The sequence below is a fragment of the Epargyreus clarus genome, unplaced genomic scaffold, assembly GCF_041222505.1.
Source record: "Epargyreus clarus isolate Ecla_fem2 unplaced genomic scaffold, WU_Ecla_fem_2.2 ptg000032l, whole genome shotgun sequence".
Taxonomy (NCBI): domain Eukaryota; kingdom Metazoa; phylum Arthropoda; class Insecta; order Lepidoptera; family Hesperiidae; genus Epargyreus; species Epargyreus clarus.
The window spans coordinates 4,867,017-4,894,091 of NW_027332237.1; the positions used below are offsets into that span (position 1 = coordinate 4,867,017).

The 27,075-nt window shown below is 35.4% G+C and overlaps 2 protein-coding genes across 2 annotated transcripts; both read right to left on the bottom strand.

Moving 5' to 3' along the window:
- Window positions 1-339: 339 nt before the first annotated feature.
- Mon1 (vacuolar fusion protein MON1 homolog) lies at window positions 340-8,452 on the bottom strand. Its single transcript, XM_073090216.1, has 6 exons — window positions 8,087-8,452; window positions 6,763-6,920; window positions 6,134-6,334; window positions 5,275-5,694; window positions 4,381-4,855; window positions 340-3,750 (listed from the first exon to the last, which is right to left on the bottom strand). The coding sequence occupies exons 1-6, from the start codon at window positions 8,360-8,362 to the stop codon at window positions 3,610-3,612; spliced, it is 1,671 nt and encodes a 556-aa protein (XP_072946317.1). The 5' UTR covers window positions 8,363-8,452; the 3' UTR covers window positions 340-3,609.
- Window positions 8,453-17,830: 9,378 nt separating this feature from the next.
- LOC140755086 (chitinase-3-like protein 1) lies at window positions 17,831-26,947 on the bottom strand. The gene is made up of 9 exons (XM_073090283.1): window positions 26,830-26,947; window positions 25,834-26,016; window positions 25,360-25,460; window positions 24,820-25,085; window positions 23,193-23,353; window positions 21,393-21,547; window positions 19,580-20,003; window positions 18,682-18,768; window positions 17,831-17,959 (listed from the first exon to the last, which is right to left on the bottom strand). The coding sequence occupies exons 1-8, from the start codon at window positions 26,903-26,905 to the stop codon at window positions 18,707-18,709; spliced, it is 1,428 nt and encodes a 475-aa protein (XP_072946384.1). The 5' UTR covers window positions 26,906-26,947; the 3' UTR covers window positions 17,831-17,959; window positions 18,682-18,706.
- Between the last annotated feature and the right edge of the window lie 128 nt (window positions 26,948-27,075).

Below are 27,075 nucleotides of genomic sequence, written 5' to 3' on the forward strand. Positions count from 1 at the left end.
TCCTGTAACCTTGTTTAAGAATCGTTATGATTCCCTGATCCATGGCTTGTAATTTGTAATGTTCTTGTCGCATTTGGAATGCGCGGGCAGTTGGCTGGGGGGCTGCATTCGGCAGTTGGCTGGGGGGCTGCATTCGGCATTCGAGCGTTCATTCGGCCAGTTACGAATTAGGCGTATTAAACGGGATGACGAAGCGTATTAAGCGTTAAGAAATGTATGAAAACATGTACTAAAATGCAGGAACTGGCGTAAAATGGCGTATTATACGAGAAATCGTATTAAGCGTGATCGTATTAAGCGGGTTCTACTGTATTTAGGTTATCGAAATAAAATATAGTATTTCAGTTACATATTTTTATTCATAAACTTTATTGCTATTTACATTCATGATTTTTATTATAACAATCTAAAATATTATTGCCTCTTCTTTGATCAATATTAATGGCGTTTAACTATATTGGCTACATATTTACACAAATAATTTTCAGCAATTATCATAAGGTAAGTATTTCTTCATATTCTTATTACATTTTACTTATAAATTATATTAACATCATTTTGCTATCACAATCCTAATCTTTAAATTTTATGCAGTAACAATATTTTAACTAAGTAACAATATGCATAATGCAAGTAATAAAGGGCTGTTTCTACGCTTATAGGATTTTTATCAAATAATCATGTATTATACACGGCCTCACGACCCAGAGGGCCTTTAGCGGTCAACGAAAAAAAACAATCGCCGCAGGAATGAACCTATCCCTGAAATACGTACCTATTTGTCGGCGAATAAGTCTATATGAAATTTGTAATTTTGTAAAATCAAATCAATTTATCAGACTAGGGGCCTCCATTCCACTTTCCTCCCCTGGTTTCCGACGATCTTAGTCCGCAACTTTCTACATTGTATTGTGGCTGAGGGCCCCGCAAAATGTATTCTGCCCACATACAATTTAGGTCTTACACCCCCACTCTATATTATTCTCATTCTATATTATGTACCCTACATTCAACACACATAGATAAATACGTATTAATAAAGTTACAACTACTATTAGATTTATATGTAAACCCTCATACTTAATTAATTAAAAGCCAGAAACTTTTGATAAGTACCCGACTATACATTTCAATTATCTACATAAAACCTGCATACTTTAATCTAAAATATAACTTCCTAATAGATTCAAACAAACAACAGCAAATTTAACAATTCTTAATTCAATAATACTGTACTAATTATATAGTTAAGACAAGGTTATGTGTATCTTAATATTATTGTTGGTTATTGCATACTTTTATAGCGATAGCGATCTGAAAACGTTTAATCGAAGTATCAATTTTTTGGGCCAAAAAATCGATTATTTTAATTTTCAGTTATGGATCGATTCAGTGAATCGATCTTTCATCCTAGAAAATCGAAAGTCGACCTTTTCGAAGTTGGTTATAGATATTTTTTTGCTGACGGATACGTATTTCAGTACTTGTTTGGATCAGTTGACTATTTTTTTCACTATCTTTGCCTTCTTGTGGCTAAAAAGATCGAACATCGATTTTTGGAGGATCGATTATTTGAGCCTCGATTTTTTTGTGAATCGATTTATTGCAGTCCGATTCGAATCGATTTAAGAATCGATATTTTTCGGAAAGAGTCGTCATCCCTATTTTTAGTATCTGTAAAACATTAATTTGAATTATTTAAACAGTATTTAAAAAATCCCGAATATGAGGTAACTTGCAGCTTATTCGCTGAACAAATTTACTTCAAGTATAATTTATGATTCTTAATTGTATCAGAGTTCTTAAAATCATGTCCTAATTTTTCCTAATCTCATGATCTATCAGATTTCAAAAGCAGTTTCTTTAGAATATAGTTAATTGTAAACAAACGTTACATTCACACATTAAATTCATACATTATATTAGATACTTAGATATTATATGATAATTAAGTTTGGAAGGCTTTTAAGGAAGATAATCCTGAACACCAGGTATATTGCCTTAATCTACTTAAACAATGGCTTATTGATCAACATTTTTAATATTATTTAATAAATACATTAAAAGTTGGTTTACGAACCGAACGAACAGTGAAAGAAGAGACTGAAATGCAACATACTATATATTATTACAAGTATTCTAAAATTTTATCACATCAATTATTTGCGCACTATGGAATGGAGTGTGAGCAATATACATTTTATTAGGTAATGAAACTACCGACAAAATATGTCACAAGCAATATTTACGTATTTTAGGGATGCAAGTATTTGTTTTGCTTTACGGACTAATTTATTACCCGCGACGGAATGCAGACGGTATATGCGTTTGGGGTGAGAGGATGTTTGTACAAACCAATGTTACCATTTATCTCCAAAATCACTGGTCGGATTAAAATATTTTAAATGCAGGTTTCAGTGATGGGTTTTGATTTGATTGGTGCATGTTCTTACATAAGTGTTACAGTAACAATTCACCAGGGGGCGCTGCAAAATATATTCGTTTGTGCAAACCAATGTTAGCATTTTGAAACAATGCTTTTGCAAAGGGAGATAGCCTACCGAACGAGTTTATTGTGGCCTGGGGTTGCGTTCCTCCAATAGTTTAAGTTCGAAGCTTGTAGATTGAAATAGGTATGTAGAATATTTTAATAGTGTATTTCAGAAATACTATTGGAGACATCTATTGACGAGGTGCAAGTCAGAACAATACAATTTGGTCGATTCATAAATTCAATTTACGATTTTGGAAGATGTTTTACTATTTGATCACCAAATAAAATTTTGAATTCGCGCAAAAAATTAGAAAAAAACACTTCTTAAGAATACATTCGGGCGGTTTTTATATCATGTAGCAATAACATTAAAATCTCATAGAATAATTTAAGTATTAACTATTTGTCTAGTCTAGGCCTTAAAATAACTTTATAGTACAAATAAGTATTCAGTTTCTGTATTATTTTCATTTTCACTGATTTCACTTTATAGCTATCTATATGTGTAAGCTTTAATTGCAATATGTTAGTTATAAGGGACATGTAAAATGGCATTTACACAATGAATTTACATTTATGATCAACATCTAACCAACTGACAACTAATTGTTTAGCATATAAATCGAAATTAACCATTTAGATGAACATGCCTGAATGGGGAATGAATCCGGAACTACATGACCATGTTGACAACAGGCATGTTGACACTGATTGGTAAACTGACTGTAGTATAGTCCGCGTAAAACTGCTAGTCCGCTCTGAATATAGTAATGAATCGCGTCGCTATAGCAAATTGTATGACTACACCTGCTGCCAACAACTTCAGAGCGGACTAGCCCTTCGACGCGGCCTGTATCCATATGAAGTATGTTTTTACTTAAACATATTTGTAGAAGCGAAACACTTAAACACCAAATAAAACAATCACTAAAATTTCACAAACCACCAACCTTGCCCAGCAAGTAACACTAATAATTTCACATCATAAGCTCATTAAGAAAATATATTATCTATCTAATTATGAGATTAGCGTCCATTCTCACATAAAGCTAATTTTCGGCACTAGAGTTTCGACTTATCGAGTTCTTTATTATCCCACTTAGGGTCAACTTGTGCTAGAAAGTTGGTGCGTTCATTATAAATATTCTTTGTTCTTCTTTCTTGATCCATCGGAGAAGACGGTCTACTGCTTTGATCGCTTGGTCTTTTTCCATCAACGGGTCGAAGGTTACGTACAGTTCGAACCCGTTTGTGACCTGTAACATCGTAAATAAAACATGAAAGAAAAATTCCATGGTTTGAACGCCATAAGCTCATTAAGAAAATATATAATCTATCTAATTATAACTTATAAATGAATGCGGTAGAAAACTGCAGATCGACCGGATCGGCAAAAACTTTATTTTAACATAGTGTTAAGTTCTGTTAGAATCATTTGTTAGTTATCACTTGCTAAAACGGTGAAGGAAAACATTGTGAGAAAACCTGCATACCTGAGAGATTTACTAAAAAATATCTCAAAGGTAAGTGAAGTCTACCAATAAGCACGTGTCCAGCGTGGTGAACTATAGCCTAATCCTTCTCATTCTGAGAGGAGGCCCGTACTCAACAGTGGGTTGATGATAATGATGGTGATGTTAAGTTCTGTCAAGTGTATGTAATATGAAGTAATGTATGTATATGTGAAGCATTCCAAGTAAATCAGGAGTAGCAGTTTATTAAAAATCGATTTAAGGTAATGTTACCCTATTCGTCAGATCTATATATAGGTTGGTTACAAATGTTCACCAGTTGGATAGATCACATAAGAACATTTGGGAGAAATATGTTGTAATTGTTACATAAATAAGCAAAGGTAAAACTAAATAACACTAAAAATAACTCACCCATGCTAAAATTGTGTCTTCAGAGTTCGACCTAAAGATCAACTTAGCTGGTGTGGACGTACAATGTATTTGGTTGCAAAACTTCCTGTAATTCCTTACGTAATCTATATCTGATAACTTCTCTATCTTCTTATTACAAATATCACCACCTTCCTTATGCCTTAGCCTGTAATCTTGCAATCTATCTAGGCTTATAGGATCCGAGGTGAATAGTTGAGCTGTAGACTTACATTTGTACATAAAATGCCTTATTTCTGGTATCGCTATATGTTTTAACGGGTCTGTTGTGGGGAGATCTTTGTTCCTGTTTAAGGCGTCATTGATAGCGACAAGGCAGTTCGATCTTCTTAATTTGTCGGCTATAGTGTGTTTCGCTTGTGATAGCGGAAAGAATGCATCGCGTTGTACTGTTAGAAGCAATAGGCAGGCTTGGCAATCTTCTGAGATGTATGATACATGACCATGAAGAAAACCTCTGAAAAACACACATGATTTTAAAAAGTAATTGTCAATATTTTTGTAAGTACATTTTTTACACTTACCTAATATAATATGTTTAAACTAATCTAGTTTTAATAAAAGTTAATCTTTAAACTATTTAGGTGCAAATTATGTAAATAAAGTTACCAAATACATAGCTACAAACTCCTAGATATTTTATATGGATAAGCTTAAAAATATTATATAAGTCTCGGTAAGAGACAACTGATAACTGCATATTAATTTGCTTAGATAAATGCGTAATAAAAGAATCCTAGTATTATTTCTAAGCAAGCATTACCTTGATCTACACAACTGATATATTAGCGGAACATACAAGTAAACATTCTTAAGAAATCAACGTCTCAGTTCAAAAAAATCACAAACGGTCAAATGAAATTGATATTAACTCACGTAGCATCAAACTTGGGCAAACAGATCGGCGTCCAGCTCTCAGCTGTTTTAAACGACTCCGAACTCCTCACCAAATTGAACAGTAGGTGTATATCTGATGGATGCAAGGTATACTTCTTCATCCTGACCAACGTAATCAACTGATTCCCTGCAATTAGTATAGCGAAGACCAGATCCCTTATTTTATGACAGGTTGATATAATTGCATTTGTGATATTCTCTCTAGCTTTCTCAGGTAATGGTAAACATCTGACTGCTCCAAGTAGGAATGCTGGATCCTTCTCCATAAATATTAGTAAGTGGTCTATAAGACGTTCAGCTCCTGATAAAAGACGTCTCAAGTCGTAGTTGCGTCTTTGTTCAAATATCCTGTTCAGTTGAGTTAATGTTAGTACTGATACTATTTGATTGAAGGCATACCTGAAATTGTTAAGTTATTTAATTACAAATTCTATTTTTAAACGAATCAAAATAAAAGAATAGCAACTAAACAACACTGTTTGTATCCGTTGTTTCTATTGAATTTCCGTAAATTAATGAAAAATAAGCATTTTTCGGTCAAAAACTACAGTTATCATTAAATTTTCTAAAAGTGAATAAAAATTGCACAAATTAACAAATTAGTGCAAATGTAATCAATCCCAGATAAGATAACATTCTTACTGGACAACCACAAATGCTTGCTACCCATGGGGACTAAGCTCGAATGCATTAGTTAAGTATGTCTCCCTTACCACACATTTCAAACTGAAGCACAGTGGCATATAATACTCGTCCAGAGTGGAACCAAAAAGGGATCTACCACCTTTACAATACCACATTTCCCATTGACCAAATGTAATTTGTAGGAAATACTTACGTTAATTGCAACACAAGTTGTGTTTCACTCTCATTTGATTTAGAAACAGCGACCAGTATAAGTGGACCCTTCACCAAAAACACTGCCTTGCAGTCTTTGGTACTTATTGATCTCAGTATATCTTCTTTTTGATCTTCCACCACACTTACTAGAGCCTGGATCACTCCACATAAGCCAGCTAGTTTGTCTTCATTGCCATACCTGAAAATTAGATTTTTCGTATTAAGTATTTCAATTGCTCTGCACAATATAGGTAGTTTTTGTAGACAATTTCCGTAAATTACCTTAAATCAGTATTTATGATATAACAATATATTGTAAAGTTTGTATTTGTTGGTTAAAAAGTTTGAAGTAAAAAAAATGAAAATATATGATAATTGACTGAAAAGGAAAAAAAAAAAACAAATACTAAGTTAATAATATTATTATATTTAAGTGTCATTTAGTAAAATGATTGATATAATGATAGTAATCATAGGGAGTTGCATATTAAAGTGATAAATTGAGTTTTGGTAGTCTGTTATTGTTGTACTTGTCAATGCCTCATACAACACAAACATACTACTTTTGTAACAATAATTTATATATATAAAAAGTGGTAGTTTAAGATTCTTATAAAATTTTCATACCTTGAATATATGGGTTTTCCTGCAGAGCTGAGAATGAATACATGTTTTTCCTTGTTCACAAGTTCCGGGGACTGTAGATAATCATCTTTTTCAGTTTCACTGTCATCCCCATTCTGATCCAGGAGGTTTGAGCTACTTGCTGAACCAGACATTGATTCCTATAAGAAATTGTTTTTCAACTAAGTTATTATTTCTACTAATATATAGGTACATGTGCATTGAGTCCTCACTTGAGCCATACATATACAGGTGACAACATAACCTTTCATTTAGGGGTCAATTAATGGTGGTTGATAATATAGAATCTATACTAATAGATCTATACTTTAGATATAAGACTTAACAAATTATATTTTTATACATAGATAAAACTACATATGTATATCTTCTACTGTAATAGAAAATAGTGGTCATAATATATTTACACTACTGTGTTGAAGACTTTTCAATTTATTTGTTGCTTAAGGACTTTCAAGGGAATTGTCAGCCCTTCTAGGTAGCATGTATGGTTTTTTCCTTTCGGTATTGTTTTGAAATACGTACTTTCAAAATCGAAAGATTGATTGGAAGACATAAATCTTTAAATTTTCAACAACTAATTAGTTATACAAGTGTGGATAGTAAATGGAAGACAAAGTACAGGTTTGAGGAAAGATATAGCCATTTTAAGATAAGTTGCATAAAAGTATGTATTCAACATAGTATAATTAATCAAGGGATTGTATTCTGAAAATAATATGTTATGGTATAACTACGTAGATAGTGTACATAATATATTCCACTTGAAGCATCAAGTATGTTATGTGATACAGTACATTAACATTTATAAACTTGAGATAGAAGTGGTCTAGATAGAGTTATTATAGGCAGATTAACTCTGTCTACATGTTTCTATTTCTGTACATAATCACTGTTTATAAATAATTGCACAGATACTGCTAGTTTCCTAATTTAATTTATAATTTAGATATCTAGCTGGAGACTAAACATAGAATCTACTGCATGTGAGATTGGTATAGTGACTACTACACACACATTCCATCAGAAAAGACCTGAATGCTAATGCAAAAACTTAATAATGTATCAGTAGACATTTTTTTTATTAATTATTTGAAATTTAAGAAAGGAAAATCATAGATATGCTATCAATGTTATTTTCTACATTGCAAATTCAAATTATAAACATTCAGCCTGGTCAGTTTATCTACAATTTATCTTTATCCACCCACTAAAATGTGTGCCTTGTATAGTGATACAAATATCTGTAATCCATTCTCTGTTTGATAAAAAGAAAACTAGCGTACACAATAATAAAAGTACTAACATTTTTACTCTGTAAGTCATCGCTAGATTTTGTCGCCTTCAGCTGCGCTTCGTCTTTACCTTCCGCTATTTCGCTCTGAATCTCGCTTATAGTACTGCTTTTTGTGGTCAAGGTGTTCCGTTCTTGCAGACTTGAGCTCATTTCTGAAGCAAACTCTTCGAACGAATCGGTAGGATTTAAAATGCTTTCAGGACATGCACCAGGCTCTAAATCATCGTCCACACTGTCTTGGGCTGTCGCACTAGAAGAAACACAATCCTTTGAAGTAGACGCCATAATTTAATTTAAGCTATTGAGTATTTTATAATCAGAATTCTAAACACAACAGGGTGCTAGGTTTGGGTTTTGGTAATTGACAGATTGACAGTTGACTTCGATGACGTTTGTTGATGACATAACACTGACATGCGCATCAATTTGTTTTTTTATTATTTACCGTCACTTTGTAGGCAAAAGCATAAAATAGTATGCCGTTATATTTTTTATATAATATAATCAACACGGTTTATAATAAAAGCCTCTTTAGAGCATTTTTCCTATTTATTTATTTATTACACTTTTGTAAAGCCGTTCGCATGCTCACTCTAACTTGCATGCCGCACGCATAGATTAGTAAAGATTACTCACTCCTAACAAGAAATGGTAACCAGTTTTGACAATTGAAGTTGTCACTGTCATTGTCATTTTCGTGATAAAATATTTAAAAAATGTAGTTTTTACATTATTTACAAATGAAACAATATTTCTCCGTACTTTTTCTTCTATTTCGTGTTTTTGCACTACTTAATTGCACATGTCGGCATTGTTTCGCGTAAATTACACCATGACAGGCATTAAATGGCTGACACATTTGTCAGACGTTTAAGCCAATGGCTTCCTTCAATTACAAGGCGGTGAGATATCTATACTTATCTATGGTCGCATGTGTCGATTAATGTGCTGTAGTCATAATATCACCTTATTGGCCTACAGCTATGCAACAAATACTTTTAAAATGTACGTACGCATGTAAATTATATCAAAATTTTTGTCAATAAAAATAAATAGTAGGTACCTAATATAATTCTTAAAGGACGATGAGCAACGTATGAATCAAACAATACACACTTTTATCAAGTCAATATCAAGGAACATTTTACTTTATATTAGCGCACTCAATAAGTCTTAAGCAAGTGCGAAGTGCTATCTATAGTTTCCGCATGGAAGCGCGCAGACAGATGGACGATTGGACCAATTTGTTATAATGTTGGAACATTTATTATCTATTATTATATCGATGAAATATATTTGGGGATCTTAGCTTTATATACATTATACATAGAGCTATCTAGCTAGCTAGAGATCAATTAGGTACATACATGCGTGATATATTGACTCATCGATAGTGATATATTTTTGTACCACGGTAAAATTATTTTGAACGGTGGCAAAATTAGTAATTTTAGGTAAACTAACTTAATCTATTTTTAATAACACTGAAGTTGTAAAGAAGCATGCGGTCTACTTTAAACGCAAGAATTAATTCATGCTAGAAATAAATGTCGCATCTAACTTTGTACTACCACTTTTTATTCTTTACAGGTATTTTGATCGCAATTTTAAAAATGATGCCAGGCCAACGGTGTAAGTAGGATAAAAATTTCAACCGGCTGAAGCCAATAAAAAGTTCAAATAATTACTTAAGGATTTCACTCCGGAAATTTAAATCTTGACTGGATTAACGCCGTACTCTAAGAAGGGTTATGACAACATCTTTTAAAAGTTCTAAGCAGATTAATTTGCGAAGAACTTCCGCGTTTAGATTTTTACGGATGACCGAATCCGAAGTCGAGGAGTTTATTACATTTTCAGTTATCAAAAAAGCGGTGATAGCCTAGTGGTTAATAAATCCGGCATCTTGATCGAGGGGGTTCCGAAGTTCAAATCCCAGGCACGCACCTCTGATTTTTCAAAGTTATGTGCGTATTCCAAATTAATTATCACTTGCTTAAACGGTGAAAAACATCGTGAGGAAACCTGCATATCTGAGAAATTTAAAAAAAAAGTTTTCAGAGGTATGTGAAGTCTACTAATTCGCGATTAGCCAGCGCGGTGGACTATGGCATACTCCTTGTCATTCTGAAAGGAGCCCCGTGCCCAGCAATGGGACAGTAATGGGTTGATGATGAAGAAGAGGAAAGATGTGTCCCTTATCAATTTTTAAATGAATTACGTTCCTTCCGGAATAAGGTTGCTAATATGCAATAAACTTATTAAACATAAAAATTTATAGAGGAAAATATACCTACTTAATAAAACAACTATTACATAGATCTAATCTACCCACTTATTAAGCAGACCATATAAAAACTGTTCGTTTAGAAGAAAAAAATGCCACAACACTTCACCTGAGCATTCACCCACAAACCTACTTTTATTCCCGCACAAGACATGAAGACACCTGAGCTACTTTATTAGATGTTGATCTCTTTTCATAGTGCGAGTCTGGAAAGTTTTTTGTAAATAAACGCAACTTATAGTTAAAGGTTAGTATTAAGAATAGGTATTAAGAGACATAATTCTATTCTTAAAAGAACAAGACACTGTATTCTTAAAAGACGTAAACCACATTTAATGTATTGCCGTGAAAAAAATATTTGACAAATTTATTGTTACTCCTAAACCTGAAATGATTTATATTTCAATGGTATACCTAATATTATTATTTCGTATTCGAAGCGAATGAATATCGGCATCTTTATATTATCCATATCCTTGTTAGATCAATTTTTAGGCATAGTTACATCATTTATGAGTAATCCAGATTTACATATTGGAGCCAACAATGTCGTTATGTTAGACATAAACAGATACCTACAATTTTTTGCACCAATTTCTAGTAATTATCATAGTGACCCGTAAAAGGGCCGTAAATAGTAAAGAGATACACTTATGTAGGTATATAAGGCATTCATACTTAGTTCTACTATAGGATAGCAACGAATCTATGGCTTAATCTTATCTAGGATTGATACATATCCATAGGCGGCGTTGGTCACATATCAGGTGGACTGAGTGCTCGCTTGACACTCCCTTACATTATTAACTAAATCGTTATCATGACATCCATAATAGATATATCGACGAGTCTAAAATTTTTACTACTCATACTTATACATGCATCTCCTAAAATGTATGTCAAGCGAAGCTGTAGTAATTTAGCTGAACCAATCATCTTCTTCATTAGTTGGCGCCAAGGGGTTTAATTTTTTATTCACCACAGAAGGGGCTAAGGTGCGATTTGGCGCCAGTGTGTGGTGACGAGTCCCTGTAGTTCCAGGAACAGAATAGGGCTACGGTATCCCCTGCCTGTCGTAAGAGGCGACTAAAAGGGCTTCCGGGGTAGTGGGCGGCAAGATTGGGAACTCGAACCGCCCGGCCAGCGTCCCCGGGAAGGACGGCGGTGTGTGTCGCCGCATGCCGTGGTACACACCAGAGGATGTGGCGAGCTTATGCTCACCTGGGAGGAGCCCGATGGGGCAATCGCGCTTAGAGGACTCCGGTTGCGTTCCGTGGAGATCCCGGAGTCTTCAACGCAGCGCCGAGGATGGCCACCGGGGGGGTTTTAGTGCGGTAAGAATCCCACATAACCCCGTGTCGCTCCCACGGCATAGGGTACCTTTTGAAGGTTTTGCCCTCGTAAACAAAAAAAGGTGTATGGTGACGAAAGAACTTTTCCCAGGTAAAATATCTTAGCGTCATTGCGTCATGTAATTTATTCCTTCTCGGAGTGAAGAATTGCTCTTCATGAATATGAATTGGGTTGTTTAAACGGATCTAAATTTTTATTAAACGAGCCCTCTCTTTGGAGACCCCCGGGCGGTATTCTCTATGGACAGAAACTTCTCGAATATTATTTTTCGGTTGGTATTTTCAAAGGCGTCAGCGCTTTGGTGCTCATCCGAAAATCCTTTATGACTATTTATTTGAATATCGGATAGCTCGGACTTTGTGTAAATGGACAAACGGTTTTTGTTTATTCTCTCCTGTATTTTCGCGAGTTATTTTATTCATACACATTTAATAAATCCTTTGAGAAAAGTTTAGGTATATTTTTTACTTTTCAAAATAATGAAATTTGTGTGAGTTGTGATAAAACCCTTTGTCTCTCTATTTTCGGGCTAAAATAGAGTTCAATGGACATGATTGGTCAATGTCATTTACAGACAAGAGACATATATTTGCAAGTCGCAGTGTGGCAACTTAAGTTTAAAAGAAAATACATACTTAGGTACCATTTTACAAAAATCATTATGAGGTAGTTTTGACGATTCTTGGCTAAGCAGTAATCAAAATCTCTCAATTTGATTTCAGCTTAGCCAAGAATCGTACCTAGAATTATTTGCATGAAATCGATGAGTATTTATTTTCACAATGCGGAACAAAGAACTTATTGTTTTTCTGTGGAACTAGTTTATTTACTACTCTAATGAGCGTTTTCTACTTTTATTAAAAAACAAGACATGTGCGTAAATTTTCGATGCACAACAAAGAGTGCTTGTGTACTTACGTCAGCACACAAAGCGTTCCGATACTGAAAACGCATCACGTAGAACAAATTTGTCTTTGAGCAGTTTCGAAGCGATGTTTTCGTGTAAAAAGTGCGGACAATAAAAGCCCAATTTGTAAGTGTTGTGACTTCTGAGAGTAAAGTTTTTGTATCATGTCGTCGCAAAAGTTTGTGAAAAGATACAAATTTTTTAACAGGTAGACAGATACAGTGAGAGAGATATACAGATACAGGTAGACAGATTAAGTTTGCCCTGTTGTACCTTAACCTTGTGTTTGTGTTACAATAAATAAATAAATAAATAAATAAATGAAGGTGGTAGAACCCTTTGTGGTTCGACTCCGGCAGCACCACCGCCAGACCTATTTCTGCCTAATAACAGCAGTGTTAAGCGCTGCATACTTTTCCGAGGCGTTCCAGCTTAGTCCTCAGGGGTAGCGGCGCATCTGTGGCTGACTTCAGGTAGGAATATCTAATCCCATCTGGGGTTCATTACAGATGTCCATGGGTGGCAGTAGCCACTTACCATCCACACCAAATCCATACTAAAAAAAAAATATTCGTGAAAGTAATTTTTTTTTCTAAGCTATCATAAGATAAGCGCATAGCCCGCGGCGTATCATGTCGCGTTAAAGTTAAACAGTATTGCGTGCGAACAATTTGGTTGGGTGATCATAACAGACTAAATCTGGAGGTACTTCGACGAGCACGATGATTATTGTTTTTCATGTATTAAAAACTAATGATCCCTTTAACGGCGAAGGTGACATCGCGAGAAAACCTAGATGCATGACACCAGAAGGTTCTTGAAAAAATCCTTGAACAAACTTTACCCATCCGCACTGGGCCAGCTTGGAGCATTATGCCTCTTCTCATTCTGAGAGACCTTATCAGGGTTGGATACGAAAAACAATTTTAGGCACATTAGTATACAAATTGATGTCAATATATAAAATATTTTCTATAGCACCCTTACCTAATAAACTAGGGGAAACACCCCTCATATTGTGTCGTGATAAACCGACGCCATCCCAAATTGCTTTTGATAAAGCCGACGTGCGTTGTAAGTGATTTATTTTCTCAAAAATGGATTTGTTATGAGCGCTACTTGTTTTTAGTATGCCTGATTTAGAATAAAATTGTATAGGATTAAAGTTGTACCTAAAAGCGAACAGGGTGCGTAATAGCTTGCTAAGATTTTAATTTTGGTATAGACAGGAAAAAGAGACGAATTATAGTATTACTTTTCTACTTATTTTTAGGGAATAAGAGAAAGCGCAAGTAAACCTATAACTTGTACATATTTTTAAAAAGTAGTAGATATCTAAGCGTATTTGGATATGATTATACATAGTTGCTGAGTTGAGTCTAGAGTAAATAAGTTGTCTGCAAGACTATCTTCTTTTAAAAAAATCAACGGATTGCACACAGCGCCGGCAGAAGTGAAGTGAATATTAACGTTGTATTTTTTGATATTCTGGAATGGTTATGGAATAAATTTGCATGAATTGCTTTAATTATCAGTATAAAAGTACTATTTTAATATGTAGTAAAATATAATATTCATTTACTGTGCTGTCATACACAAACATGACAATGTATATTGTTAATCTCCGTCTTACGAATTTTTGATCAGGTCACGTGTCCTGACGCGGGTTTAATATTTTTTATCTATCGCATAAAGTGCATAGCAGTGATAGCCTAGTGGTTAAGAAACTCGGCTTCTCGATCGAGGGGTCCGAGGCTCAAATCCCAGGAACGCACCTCTGATTTTTCAAAGTTATGTGCGTATTAGAAATTAATTATCACTTGCTAAACGGTGAAGGAAAACATCGTGAGGAAACCTGCATACCTGAGAGCTTTAAAAAAAATCTTAAAGGTATGTGAAGTCTACCAATACGCACTTGGCCAGCGCGGTGGACTATGGCCTAATCCTTCTCATTATGAGAGGAGACCCGTGCCCAGCAGTGGGACAATAATGGGTTGTTGATGATGACATAAAGTGCACAATGCCGCTAAAGAAGTTTTTAATTCAACAAATAAGTAGTAAGCAACAGTATAAAATTATCTTCTATCAAGAATACTGAGTATATTACTAGGTTGTTTCTCTTATTTATAAGTAATCGTCAGTTAGGAGTCCTTCTTGTCAGTAGTCCAGGGCCAGTAAAAAGCACATAAAAGGCTCGAAGTCAATGGGTCTCAGCAAGGGTTCTGTAACGTTATCCTGTGTCCGTTTGACGGGAACTGGATAGTGATCAGCGTAAGAAATGACTTGGAGAGGGCATTCTAGATTAAGTTGTTGGTTCTGACCGTGATTTCGTATTTTAGAAATTTCGTTTCATTATTTGCCGGCACTCCTTTTGCGGTATTTTAATAATAGTGATGCTGTTTTCTATTTTGAAACTTTGTTAAATTAATACAAAATTTCTCGGTAATAGTCATTATTTTAAAATTCATGTCATTTTGTACCTCACAAAAAATATAAAAAAATCTTTTTTAAGCGGGTTATTGTTAAAAACAGCGAAACTGACTTGGACTGGATTTTTATTAATCCTATTGCGTACAAGTTTTGTATTTTTTTGTGTTTTCAGACTTATTTTAATTGTTAAATAGTTTTCAGTTTTTTTGGGTTGTACTGACAAACAGGTTGATTTTATATACAAAGAGCTAATTTAATAGAATTAATTCAACTTTAGCTTATGGAATGATCGATGGATTTTCTGGAATTCCTCAATGATATAATACTCGTAATATGTATTAAAAGGGGTACCTCGTAAAATACAACTAAGTACCATAACTATCTTGAAATGTATAAGAAGTTTATATATAACATCGTTAATGATTATTCTACGATACATGGGGAACTAGAGAATTGCTATAAAAACCCAACATTGCTATAAATCTATTTCTTCTGCACATTAATGACCTCTTGAAACCAGGCATTCTAGGTTATGCAGATGACAGCACTGTCGTGGAAAGTTACACATCTACTGCCCAAGCTAGCAAAGGCGAGATTCAATTGCAAAGGGAGGCCATGGTCAAACGTGTAAACGAAACCCTTAAACTCGTTTCCGAATGGGGTGTGGCGAACAGAGCCGTCTTTAACGCCTCTAAGACTCAAGCATGTCTCTTCACCAACAAACGGATCCCTTTTAACTTGGCCCCAAGTTTAAGAAATCAGGCTATACCGATCTCTGATCATCTCGAGATGTTAGGTATGGATTTCTCTCCCACTCTCAATTTCGGTCGCTTCATTGAGTCCCGAGTCAAAACAGCTGCTCGAAAACTTAGCATCTTAAACAAAGTGAAGCACTTCCTTACACCTATGCAAATGCTTACGCTGTACCAGGCGCAAGTCCGTTCGTGTATGGAGTACTGCTGTCACCTATGGGATGGTACAGCTAAGCATCACTTAGAGGCACTGGACTCGGTTGAGGAACGGGCCAAAAGACTCATTGGGGATGAGTCGCTAATTAAAGCCAGGCTCCAAAACCTACAACACCGTCGGCGTGTGGCTCGTCTTGCGGTTTTCTACCGAATTCATTTTGGGGAGTGTGCGCAACAGATTCACGATCTAGTTCCCCCAGCCCCATTCTATCTTCGGACGTCCAGACGCACGGCAGGCTACCACCCCTATCAAGTCGACCTTCCTTTGATTCGTCGAAGCGTTTTGCTTCGTCTTTTCTAATACGAACCGCCAAGGAGTGGAATGCCCTGCCGGCTTATGTGTTTCCCGACAAATATAATCTAGGAGTCTTCAAGTCAAGAGTGAATAGGCTACTTCTAGGCAAGCGTGGCACATCTTAGGCCTCATCGAAGCTTACCATCAGGCGAGATCGAGGCCAAGCGCATGCCTATCAACTAATAAAAAATAAAAAAAAACTTCTATAAAATATAGCCCATATTATTTCCCACAGACCTGTACGAGTATTTTGTACCCAAGGTTTGCGTATTTCCACAATTTAGACGAAACCAACGACACCTCAAATATTAAATCCGTCAAGCACATACCGTCATGCCAAAGAATGAGAAATACATATATAATTACATACTTACATTCGCTCGAAAAACCCTCCAAAATGTAATAAAAAGCAAGCGTATCCAAAAGGCTCTATAATTTTGTGGATCTGTGAGTAAGTCGGTGAGTATTTACCATCACAATAGATTTGGGCTCTTCACCTTTCTGAGCCCTTTTTATGTAACACCTTTAGAGTGACAGCTTGAAGTCTTAAGAGATCTTTTCCGATCGTCATTTAAGATATACTCGTATGTTTGAAGATCCAACCAAAAAGTAACATTTGAGGAAGTATGATTGAGATTATGTAATTATTTTTTAGTCTGTTCCATCCGAAGAGTATATAATCTTATTATTATAAAGGTTACGTAACGTAACCTACCTAATGTAATGTAATGTGATGTACCTATGTATGTATAGCTTACATTTGATTTTCTTTGATTCCATTAGTAGAATGATCAGTATATCTAAGGGCTCGTTTACACTGGGCACACTGCCGCTTTCGATGGCCTATTACATCTGCCGAACGTAACGGATCACTGACTCTATTTACATCATATCAAACAATGCTACCTTCGGCAAGTGACTTCGAGTTGAGGAGAGAGCCGTTATCCATTGATAGAGAAGGTCGATCGTCACAGAAAGTCGTCGAGTTCCGATTGTGTGCTAAGGCGTCAAACGAATAGATTTTACTAGATTCGTAGACGCCTTCATTGTACAAGTCAATTCGCTTGATGACCTGATGTAGAAGAGCTCTAGTTGACACGGGAATGGATTCCTATTATTCCTAATATTCCTCAATACAATAATTATATGCTACATCATACTTATATGTGAGACATCCGACTGAGTATTGTCTTAGACACTATATTACGATAGTAATATAAATTATCGTGTTCTACAGTGACCACGGAAAAATATTATCAGTTACATTATACTCCATTTGTGATTACAAAGCAAAAGAATATGACTTGTTTCAAATTAGTTCTAAAGATATTTGGGGAATAAATAAAACCCACATATTCAGAGCTTAATAAATACATACATATAATTTTATTTTGAGAGTATCAGTATAATTGCCGATTCATCTGTCATGCGTTACATTCAACCAAGAAGGGGAAGTTACAAGCATGTATATTTTGGTCCCAGTACAGGCCGCTAAGACAATACATAAGATGCTGTTTAAAATGCCCATGGCCGATGTTGACGCATATATAGTAAGAGGAACAGTCTTCTGGGTTCGCATGGTACCCTGCTTCTGTGCACACGAATGAAATTGGGCGAATATCTTTGGGTGTCGTCGAGGTATCTGTAGAAATAAGGGATTTTTATATTATTGAAGTAGTGATTGAGCGTGCAGTCCACCTGGTGGTAAGGCTATTGGTGATCTGCAGAATCTAATCAACCCCAGATAAAACAAGATTCCTCTTTGAAGTTGGTGCGTTACTATCCCTGCGGATTGTGTTGGAATGTCTCGGATAAGTATGTCTCCATTACCACATCCTTCATATCAACTCTTAATACTGCTGTTATTATGTAGAAATAGGTATGCCATTGGTGCCACCAGAATCAAACCCAGAGGTTACTACCACCTTCATAAATTACCTTTAATACAATTTATAATTACCATCTTAATATGTAGTGATATCGGCAAGAATAAGTAGTGTGCTTTAAAAGTGACAAATTACCAATTTGACTATTAGTTATTAGTTATTAGTTATGAAACATATAATGTTTGAGTTAATATGGTAATGTTAGTATACCTAATGGACAAGTTGATAATAGTTATTGTCGTGTAAATAACTTGAAAACCTTATGAGCTAATATACAAGTGACAGCTCATGCCGTAGACCACCGATTGTTGCCGCCGATCATCAGCCTTTGCTGACCACTTCTGCAGAACATCACCGCCTGTCATCAGCTACCGGCAATCGGGTAACGTCATCGTCACTGAGTATCTCACAAGGAAATCAGCACAACACCGGCTCGACCTATCGCTCTATTAGCTCAATCGTGTGTTACCTCCCTTACTTGCTTGCCTTCGCACAATGAGTGATCACCACGATAATAGTGACGTCAGCAGCGCTAACGTAACCATTTTTAAAAACAACGATGGATCTGAAATTCCGTTATTCACATATAACATAAGTACAACACCAGGACAAAAAACACATTAAGAAACTAGCATTTACCCGCGGCTTCGCTCGCGATCAAAGATCGATGACAGTAGGTAGTTGTTATTAGCTATATTTCGGGAACCAGAATACCAAAAGGGGTCCAGAAAACTTCATAGGGTAACTTTTTTTGGGATACAAGTTACCCTATGTGGTTTTCTGGACCTCGAACAACGCGTGTACAAAATTTCATAACAATCGATTTAAGTTAGTAGTTAAGGCGTTAGAGTAACAAACAGACAAACAAACTCATTTTCGCATTAATAATATTAGTTAGTATTAGAATTGAGATTTTATGACCATCACCGGACATTCAGTAGTTTTAAAAAGAAATATATTAAAAATGTATGTTTCTATCGCTTTTGCCATATTTCGTCACATGTATATGGTCATTAAACACATATAAGACTGACATCATGAACATTTAACCAATACTAATGTTAGTGTTTGTGACAAATATAACAAATAGGGCTGCCCAGTGTCCATTTTAAGGGCAGTTATATCCATGGATAGCAGTAACAACTAAACATGTGCATGGACCTAGCCATAGCTTTGTTAAGGGTCCAAAGCATATAAGCGACGTGTGGATAGAAAAAAATAAGAACCTCTTGTCTTGGTAGCAAAAAGATATTGATTATCTCTATGACTTCTTCCACCAATTTCCTTCTTTTCTAAATCGTGTCATAATTTCAATTCGTTGCTCGTTGTGTTGTTAAGACTAAGAATATCTGTGAATAGAATCAAAAACCACTTACCAGCGGGAGATGGACTGATGATGCTTGTAGTTGAACTGCCAGCGGGGGTAGTGGAACTGTCAGCGGCGGTAGTGGAACTGCCAGCTTCAGTAGTGGAGCTGCTAGCGATGGTAGTGGAACTACTCGAGGTGGGAGCTGCAGTGCTTGATGTAGTGTCACTTGGGGGAATTGAGTTACCAATGGCTCTGTTCAATGCTTTCAGTAACGGGAAGCTTTCTCCATCACAGATGCCATGGAAGTCGTCAGTTTCAATACTCCAAACCATCACTCCAGCTAAGTTATATTTGGAGGCATACTCCAACTTTTCTACAACCGATTTGGGGTTGTCATAGGAAACCCAGTTAGTTCCTTGGACAGCGTAAGGTACTCTTGCGAGGTGATCGAACCTGACGTCCCATTTTTCTGTCAGCAACTTGTAGCAGAACTAGAAATAACCAGAAATATAGTCAATATACTAAGTCGTTATACATGAGTTAGCTATAGGTGTATCTTTTTTTTTTTTTTTTTTGTCGAGGGGCAATCCTTCAAAAGGTACCCGACAACGTGGGAGCGACGCCGAGTTATGTGGGATTTTTACCGCACTAAAACCCCCCCGGTGGCCGTCCTCTGCGCTGCGTTGAGGGCTCCGGGATCTCCAAAGGAACGCAACCGGAGTCCTCTTAGCGCGTTGCCCCGTCGGGCTCCGCCCAGGTGAGCTTGGCGCTCGCCACACCATCTGGTGTATACAACGGTATGCGACCACACATACCGTCGTCCTTCCCGGGGCCGCTGGCCGGGCGGTTCGAGCTCCCACTCTTGCCGCCCGCAACCCCGGAAGCCCCCTTTTAGTCGCCTCTTACGACAGGCAGGGGATACCGTAGGCCTATTCTAGTCCCGGAACTACAGGGACAAGCTATAGGTGTATCTACTTGTAGAAGATCAACAAGTATGACACAATAAATATAACATAGAATCGTGGATTCAGTTCATAACAACACAGATTCTTAGATAAGCAAATATAATTCGTTTCTCTCATTATTTCATCTACTTATTTGTGAAATTGATGAACACGACTGACTTCGATATTAATATGTTTTGTTTAGTATGAAACTTGAGGAGTGGTTCAACTTTAATAACTTTTTTGAGTAAGTGCACAGTTCCTAAGATAGTACGAGTACATAATCTCCAGCAGCATGAAGTTATTTATCTTAGCCTGTAGTTAAGCCAGTCTCTAGTCACGTTCAGCGAGTTGACTTGCGGCAGAACTCAGCTCGTCTTCTCGTAAATCTGTTATTCTGACGGCAAAGTTTCTAGTCTCCGCTAACTTTTGGTGTCAGCTCTTTCCGTAAAGATTAACTCAAATTTAACTCGGAGTCGTGGTATAAAAGTTTCCGTTTGTGAGGTAAAAGAACTTGACGCTTCCAAATGTTCTTCCCGTTGAATGTTTCGCAGTTCCCCTAACAGGATTTTACGCGGAGAAAAGGATTGGATTTGTGGTTTTTCTTTTCGCGTTCTTAGTTTATTGTGGCGGTAATTATTTTCAGGTGTTTTAAGTTATTTCTTCGTAACAGAATGAAGATGGACAAAAAATGTAAGGTTGCAGTTTAGAATATAATTTGTCATTTAATATCAACAAGTTTTTCATCATTTATTTAGTTTTCTTAGCGAGTAATTTGTAATATAATATTTCTTAGACCGCATCTAGATAAGTATATTATAATATAAGAAGTCCTGTAGAAAATTCTAGAGATTAGTTTAAGCTGTGCATTCGTTAGTTAAGAGTTTTATTGAGAAACTTCTAAAAAAATGCCTTTGATTAATTTGTAAGTATTACCTCATTGTATCCAATAAACCCTCTAGTGGCAGTGTATGGTCCAGCAATACCCTCACCACCTGCGGGAGCTCGTACTCCGTTAACATTAGCGTTCCTGAGGGTAAACGAACGCCCATATAACGGGACTCCAAGTACTAACTTCTCTGGAGGACAACCTGGAAATTTAATTTAAGAAGATCAAAAAGAGAAAACATTATGTAAAGGACAATGCCCATGAAAGTATGGACCGCTGTCCAGAGTTGCATCAAATTGAAACTTGTTGTGGACGATGTATAATTAACCAAATACTATCACCAATAATTATTTTTTAGATCAGCACCCGTGTTCTGAAGTTATTTACCGAAATGTTACATAACCTCAAAATCGAAAATATCCGACGATAGATTGATTCTAACTGATAGTAGGTACCTATAATGCAGTTCGACTAACATATTCCATTTATTTTTAAAGGTAGTAGATAAAAAAGCCTAAAATAATCCTAAAAACCTAAAATAATGAATTCCGAGTATAAAATACCGCCATTTTAATTTTTAAGAACAACAATCAACACTTCGTCTTATTTTATCTTAAATGGAATCTCCTGTTCAAAGAAACTATTCTGATCGACAAATTATGTAAAAAAAAATCAAAAAATAATTTTAATATTACTTTCATTTTGACGCATGAGAAAAATCAGTACCAAGAATGGGCATTCTCCTTTATATTTGCATCTCAAGGCAAAGTGTTTCAAGTTTTAAGAAAAACTAGACGTCGAGGACAAAAGGTAGTCTCTATGCTGCGGTAAATAGTGTCAATATAAATTTAACTATTCCTAAGATTAATCCGTACAAACAGAATGTATTGTTAACAATAGTGTTACGAGCAAAGAGATACGCGGATTCTTATATACAAACTCAATTTGTGTTTCAATTGAAATACACTATGCTTGATAATGTATTTGTGAATGAATTCTCCTTGTCGGGGCTATTCAAGAAACTTTGTACCAAATTAATAGCAACTTTTCCGCAAATATTTACTTCATGTTCATATACGTTCATAGCATTTGTTATTTCTGCAACGAGAATAGTACCTGCCTAATAGGATTTCAGTAACTAATCCTCTTAACATCAAAACATAATATTCTTGTGTTGCAGTTGGCCTTATTTCAGTGATTTCAGTTTTGATGTTCAATATTTCGTCAGTTTGATTCTAGTCTATTCCTTTGTGCACTACACCTATTGTGAAAGTTGATATGATTATATAAATCTATGAATTTATTTCAATAATATTTGAATTTAGTAATAAATATAAATAGGGAATCCGTTTTAAAGAGTGTGGTAAGGGAGACAGACTTTTCCGAGGCGTTCCAGCTTAGTCCTCAAGGGTAGCGGCGCATCTGTGGCCAAGCTCAGGTAGTAATATCTAATCGTATCTGGGATTGATTACAGATGTCCATGGGCGGCAGTAGCCACTTACCATCAGGTGGACTGCATGCTCGTCTGCTACTCTTATATTATAAAAAAAAATACATATTTCCATTTGCATATGGAAAAACTGAAAAAAAATCTTAGATGGTCACAACTTATTGCACAAAACTATCTCACATTTCCTTTCATTTTTGAGACATAAAGACGTCTATTGGTAGAAACAGCTTCATATCAGATGGTTTATATTAGTTGGTACGTTACGCATAAACCAATCAAAAAGGCAGAAAAGATGTGTCAGTACCTTCGGAGTAGAACCAAAGAGAATTTCCACCGTCATGTTGTTTCATCCCGACACGAGGTTTATAGTAATAGAACTGAAATAATCAGTACCTACCTTCATCTAACCAGTACTTCAGTGCATAGTCGACGGTGTAGAGGCTTTCGGCAGGTGCGTGCTCATCTCCCTCGCCCTTATGTAAAGGAGCATTGTGCCCCGTTACTGGATCCCAGGATCCATACATGTCGTACGTCATAATGTTGATGAAGTCGAGATATCTAAAAAGAATCAGTATTAGTAAATATTTTAGGAATTTATTTACAAACAAAAATATTTATGTACAAAAAGTATTGTTGTAATTTTTTTTTTTATAACATAGGAGTAGCAGACGAACATGAAGTCCACCTGATGGTAAGTGGCTACTGCCGCCCATGGACATCTGTAATCAACCCCAGATAGGATTAGATATTACTACCTGAGCTTGGCCACAGATGCGCCGCTACCCTTGAGGACTAAGCTGGAACGCCTCGGAAAAGTCTGTCTCCCTTACCACACTCTTCAAAACGGAACACAGCAGCGCCTAACACTGCTGTTATTAGGTAGAAATAGGTGTGGCGGTAGTGCCGCCGGAGTCGAACTACAAAGGGTTCTACCACCTTCAAAACTTTGTAAGATACAATTTTTCATCTCCAGGATTTCATTAGAAGAAGTAGAAGTAAGAGAATCAAAAAGACTATCCTCTGCTAGAACTAGAATGTCCTTCCGTCACAGGGCTCTACTTCTTCAACCGTAATAAAGCGACACTTCAAAAAGACAGAATTTTCAAATATTGTATACCTAATATTGTACGTGAAATACAATTATCAAATAACCACTGGGGTATAACATCGCCAGTTCCTTGTAAAGCCAGTAATGAATAATAAGATTATAAATTAGCTAGAATTTTAATAATTGAATTACGGGTAAAATGGATACCTAAAGGAAGCGAAGATACATTAACAAAATAATTTTGATAATACGAGTATTATTTTAATGCGTTTTCCTAACATCTAATTAACTAAGTTCTTTTAAGAAAAGGCCGTAGGCATGTATTGTTCAGTATTTCGGCCTGGCCGAAATATTATAACGAAATAAGGAATACATTCACAATTTATAATTAAATAATTACGTTACTGTCATAACGCTTAATAACATACAGTTATTCGTGTTATTACTACGGAACAGAAAAAACTACTTTTCTGTTCCATTGTTATTACGGAGATTTCTTCACGGGACGATTTAAAAATAATATTTTGTTTATGTCCAAAGGTCCATAAGGTCAAGGGACCTTATAGACCTTTGGAAGCGAGTCTTGTGTTGGTACAACAGGCTGACAACTCCCCAAGCAAACATGTTTTACTCAGAGATTTTTTTCATTTTTAAAAATACTTCTCGGACAAACCACTGACCTAAAATTCTTACATCTAAGTAATATAGTAATATATTCTATTTCATTATTAGATAGGTACTGATCTATAGTATACTAGCTGACCCGGCAAACGTTGTGTCGCCTTAAAAATAAAAATAAATTAAGGGTAAAAAACCCTTATCATTGCATGCATATTAAATGCATATAAAATTTGGTGAAAATCGGTAAAGCCGTTTCGGAGGAGTACGGTAATTAACATTGTGATACGAGACTTTTATATTATGAATGACATAAGATTATGTCATTTCTGCTAATTTAGAACTAAACTTAACTTACTTAGATATACCGGGAATGTCATATGATTGAGATGCCATATCCTCAACTGCTCCTACCGCAGCCGTTACCAGTAGACCATGAGGTTCAAAGGCTTCCTTCAACTCTTTGAGGAGTTGAGTGAAGTTGTCCACATCGGCTTTCCCATGAACTGTGTCTCTTCGGTTAGGGTACTCCCAGTCTACGTCAAAACCATCGAATCCATGGGTGATGACCATATCCAAAGCACTGTCGACAAAGTTTTTGCGAAGCTGGGGACTTGCTGCCATCTGTAAATGAATTTTATATTTTTAAATAGGACTTTGTTCAGGAACTGAAGGAAACTTATGTTCTCTCTCGAGCAACTGTTAAATATGATCTGTCTTCTAACAGAAAGTTAATGCTTAAATCTGTTAAGTAATATAATTCTTTGAGAAAATGACATTATCTTTAGTCAAAACTATATATTATTAGTTTATATCTTTTTTATGACTTATAAGAATAAAAGTAATATTTATAATTAACAATATATAAATAAGTTGATGATTAAAAGACAATACTTACGATTGAATATTTGGCTGATCCTTCGTTCCATCCTCCGACAGCCAAAATCGTTTTCAATTTAGGATTTTGTTGCTTGAGTGCATTAAATTTACCGAAATTATCTGAAATATTTATAAAGATGATTAAATTCATTTATGTACTCAATTAATCACTTTTTTATTTCTAGGAAATTCTAGGTCGTTCTTCGCATAACTAGATTTACTAGGTGTAAACAAAACTTGTATGTTAAAATCTATACAAGTAGTTAAGATACCAAAGGAGTTTGTTCTTTTGATACTTCATTTAACCGCATAATGGGATATTTTAAATATTTATTTTTTTGTCATAATAGGTGCAGACATGTGTAGACATTCTGCTTGTCAAGTAGCCTTATCCGGACTAGGCTATTTGAAATTATTTAGGAGCACCTGAGATCAATGACAAGTATAGATTATGTTATATACCAAACTGATCACATATAAAATAAAAACTTACTTCTTCCCCAATTATCAGGCAGGTCGAGCCAAGGGTCTAGGGAAATAACAGTCCCTCTGTTATCTATTCCTACGAAGGTGTACACCAAATGAGTGCAGAGGTTGCTGTCAATGTGGTCAACGTCGAACTTTCCCAAACCCTGTCTATACGTCGCCCAAGTTCCATAGTAACAGAAGACAATTTCTGGAATAAATATATTTGATTTGAAAAGAAGTTTTTAGTGATATTTGGTAAATTTTCAAAAAAATATCAAAATATAACACTATCTTTATTGAATTGTCTTTACAATAAGAAATAGTAAACACTGCTAAAACCTTAGTAATTTTCTTAATGTTAAAACTTTAATTTGAAGGTTAATTTTACTTTTCCTATAAAAGGAAACATTTCTCTAGTAAACAATGTAGATGTAACTTATAAAATTAAAACAAAGTACACAATAACATTAGAATTTGTTGGATTCCATAGCATTATAGGGGGTTGTTAATTTAAAAGTGAAAAAAAAAACAATTACTACATTAGTTCAACTTGACCAAAAATTAAATCGTTTCAAAAACATATTTATTTTTTCATTAAGGGCTACCAACAGAACTGTATGTTATACAAGACTGACAATGTTATTTTCTTAAGTAGTACAGCTTAGTACACATAATTCCATTTACAGGTATGCTTAGTTATTTAGGTAGTATGCTTTTAAATTCGTTTTTTATCATATTTTATACAAAGAACAAGCTGACCCGACAAAAGTTGTGTTGTCAAATAAATAAAAAAATGTTAAGGGTGAACAACCCTTATCACTTGGGGTATGAAAAATAGATAGTAGCCGATTCTACAGACCTACTGAATATGCATATAAAATTTGGTGAAAATCGGTAAAGTTAGTTACCGTACTCCACCGAAACGGTGGAGTACGGTAACTAACATTGTGACACGAGAAATTTATATACAAAGAATAAAGTACAAGTAATAAATAAATAACATAAGTAAATCGACACTTACTTTCTTCTGGCGGCGCAATATTATGAGAACTCACATATGACAAACTAAATGCGAACAAAAATAAACTCAAAATCATTTTACGATAAATTTTAGCCTCGACGCACAATTACACACAAACTCTCTATTCAAATGATAATTGAGATAATGAAATATCCTTTATAAATACCCCATTATCAATAAAAGAAAGAATTGTTATCTAAAGTAGTTTGCAATAGAGAGTTGATAAAGTGCCGTATTTGGAAATTC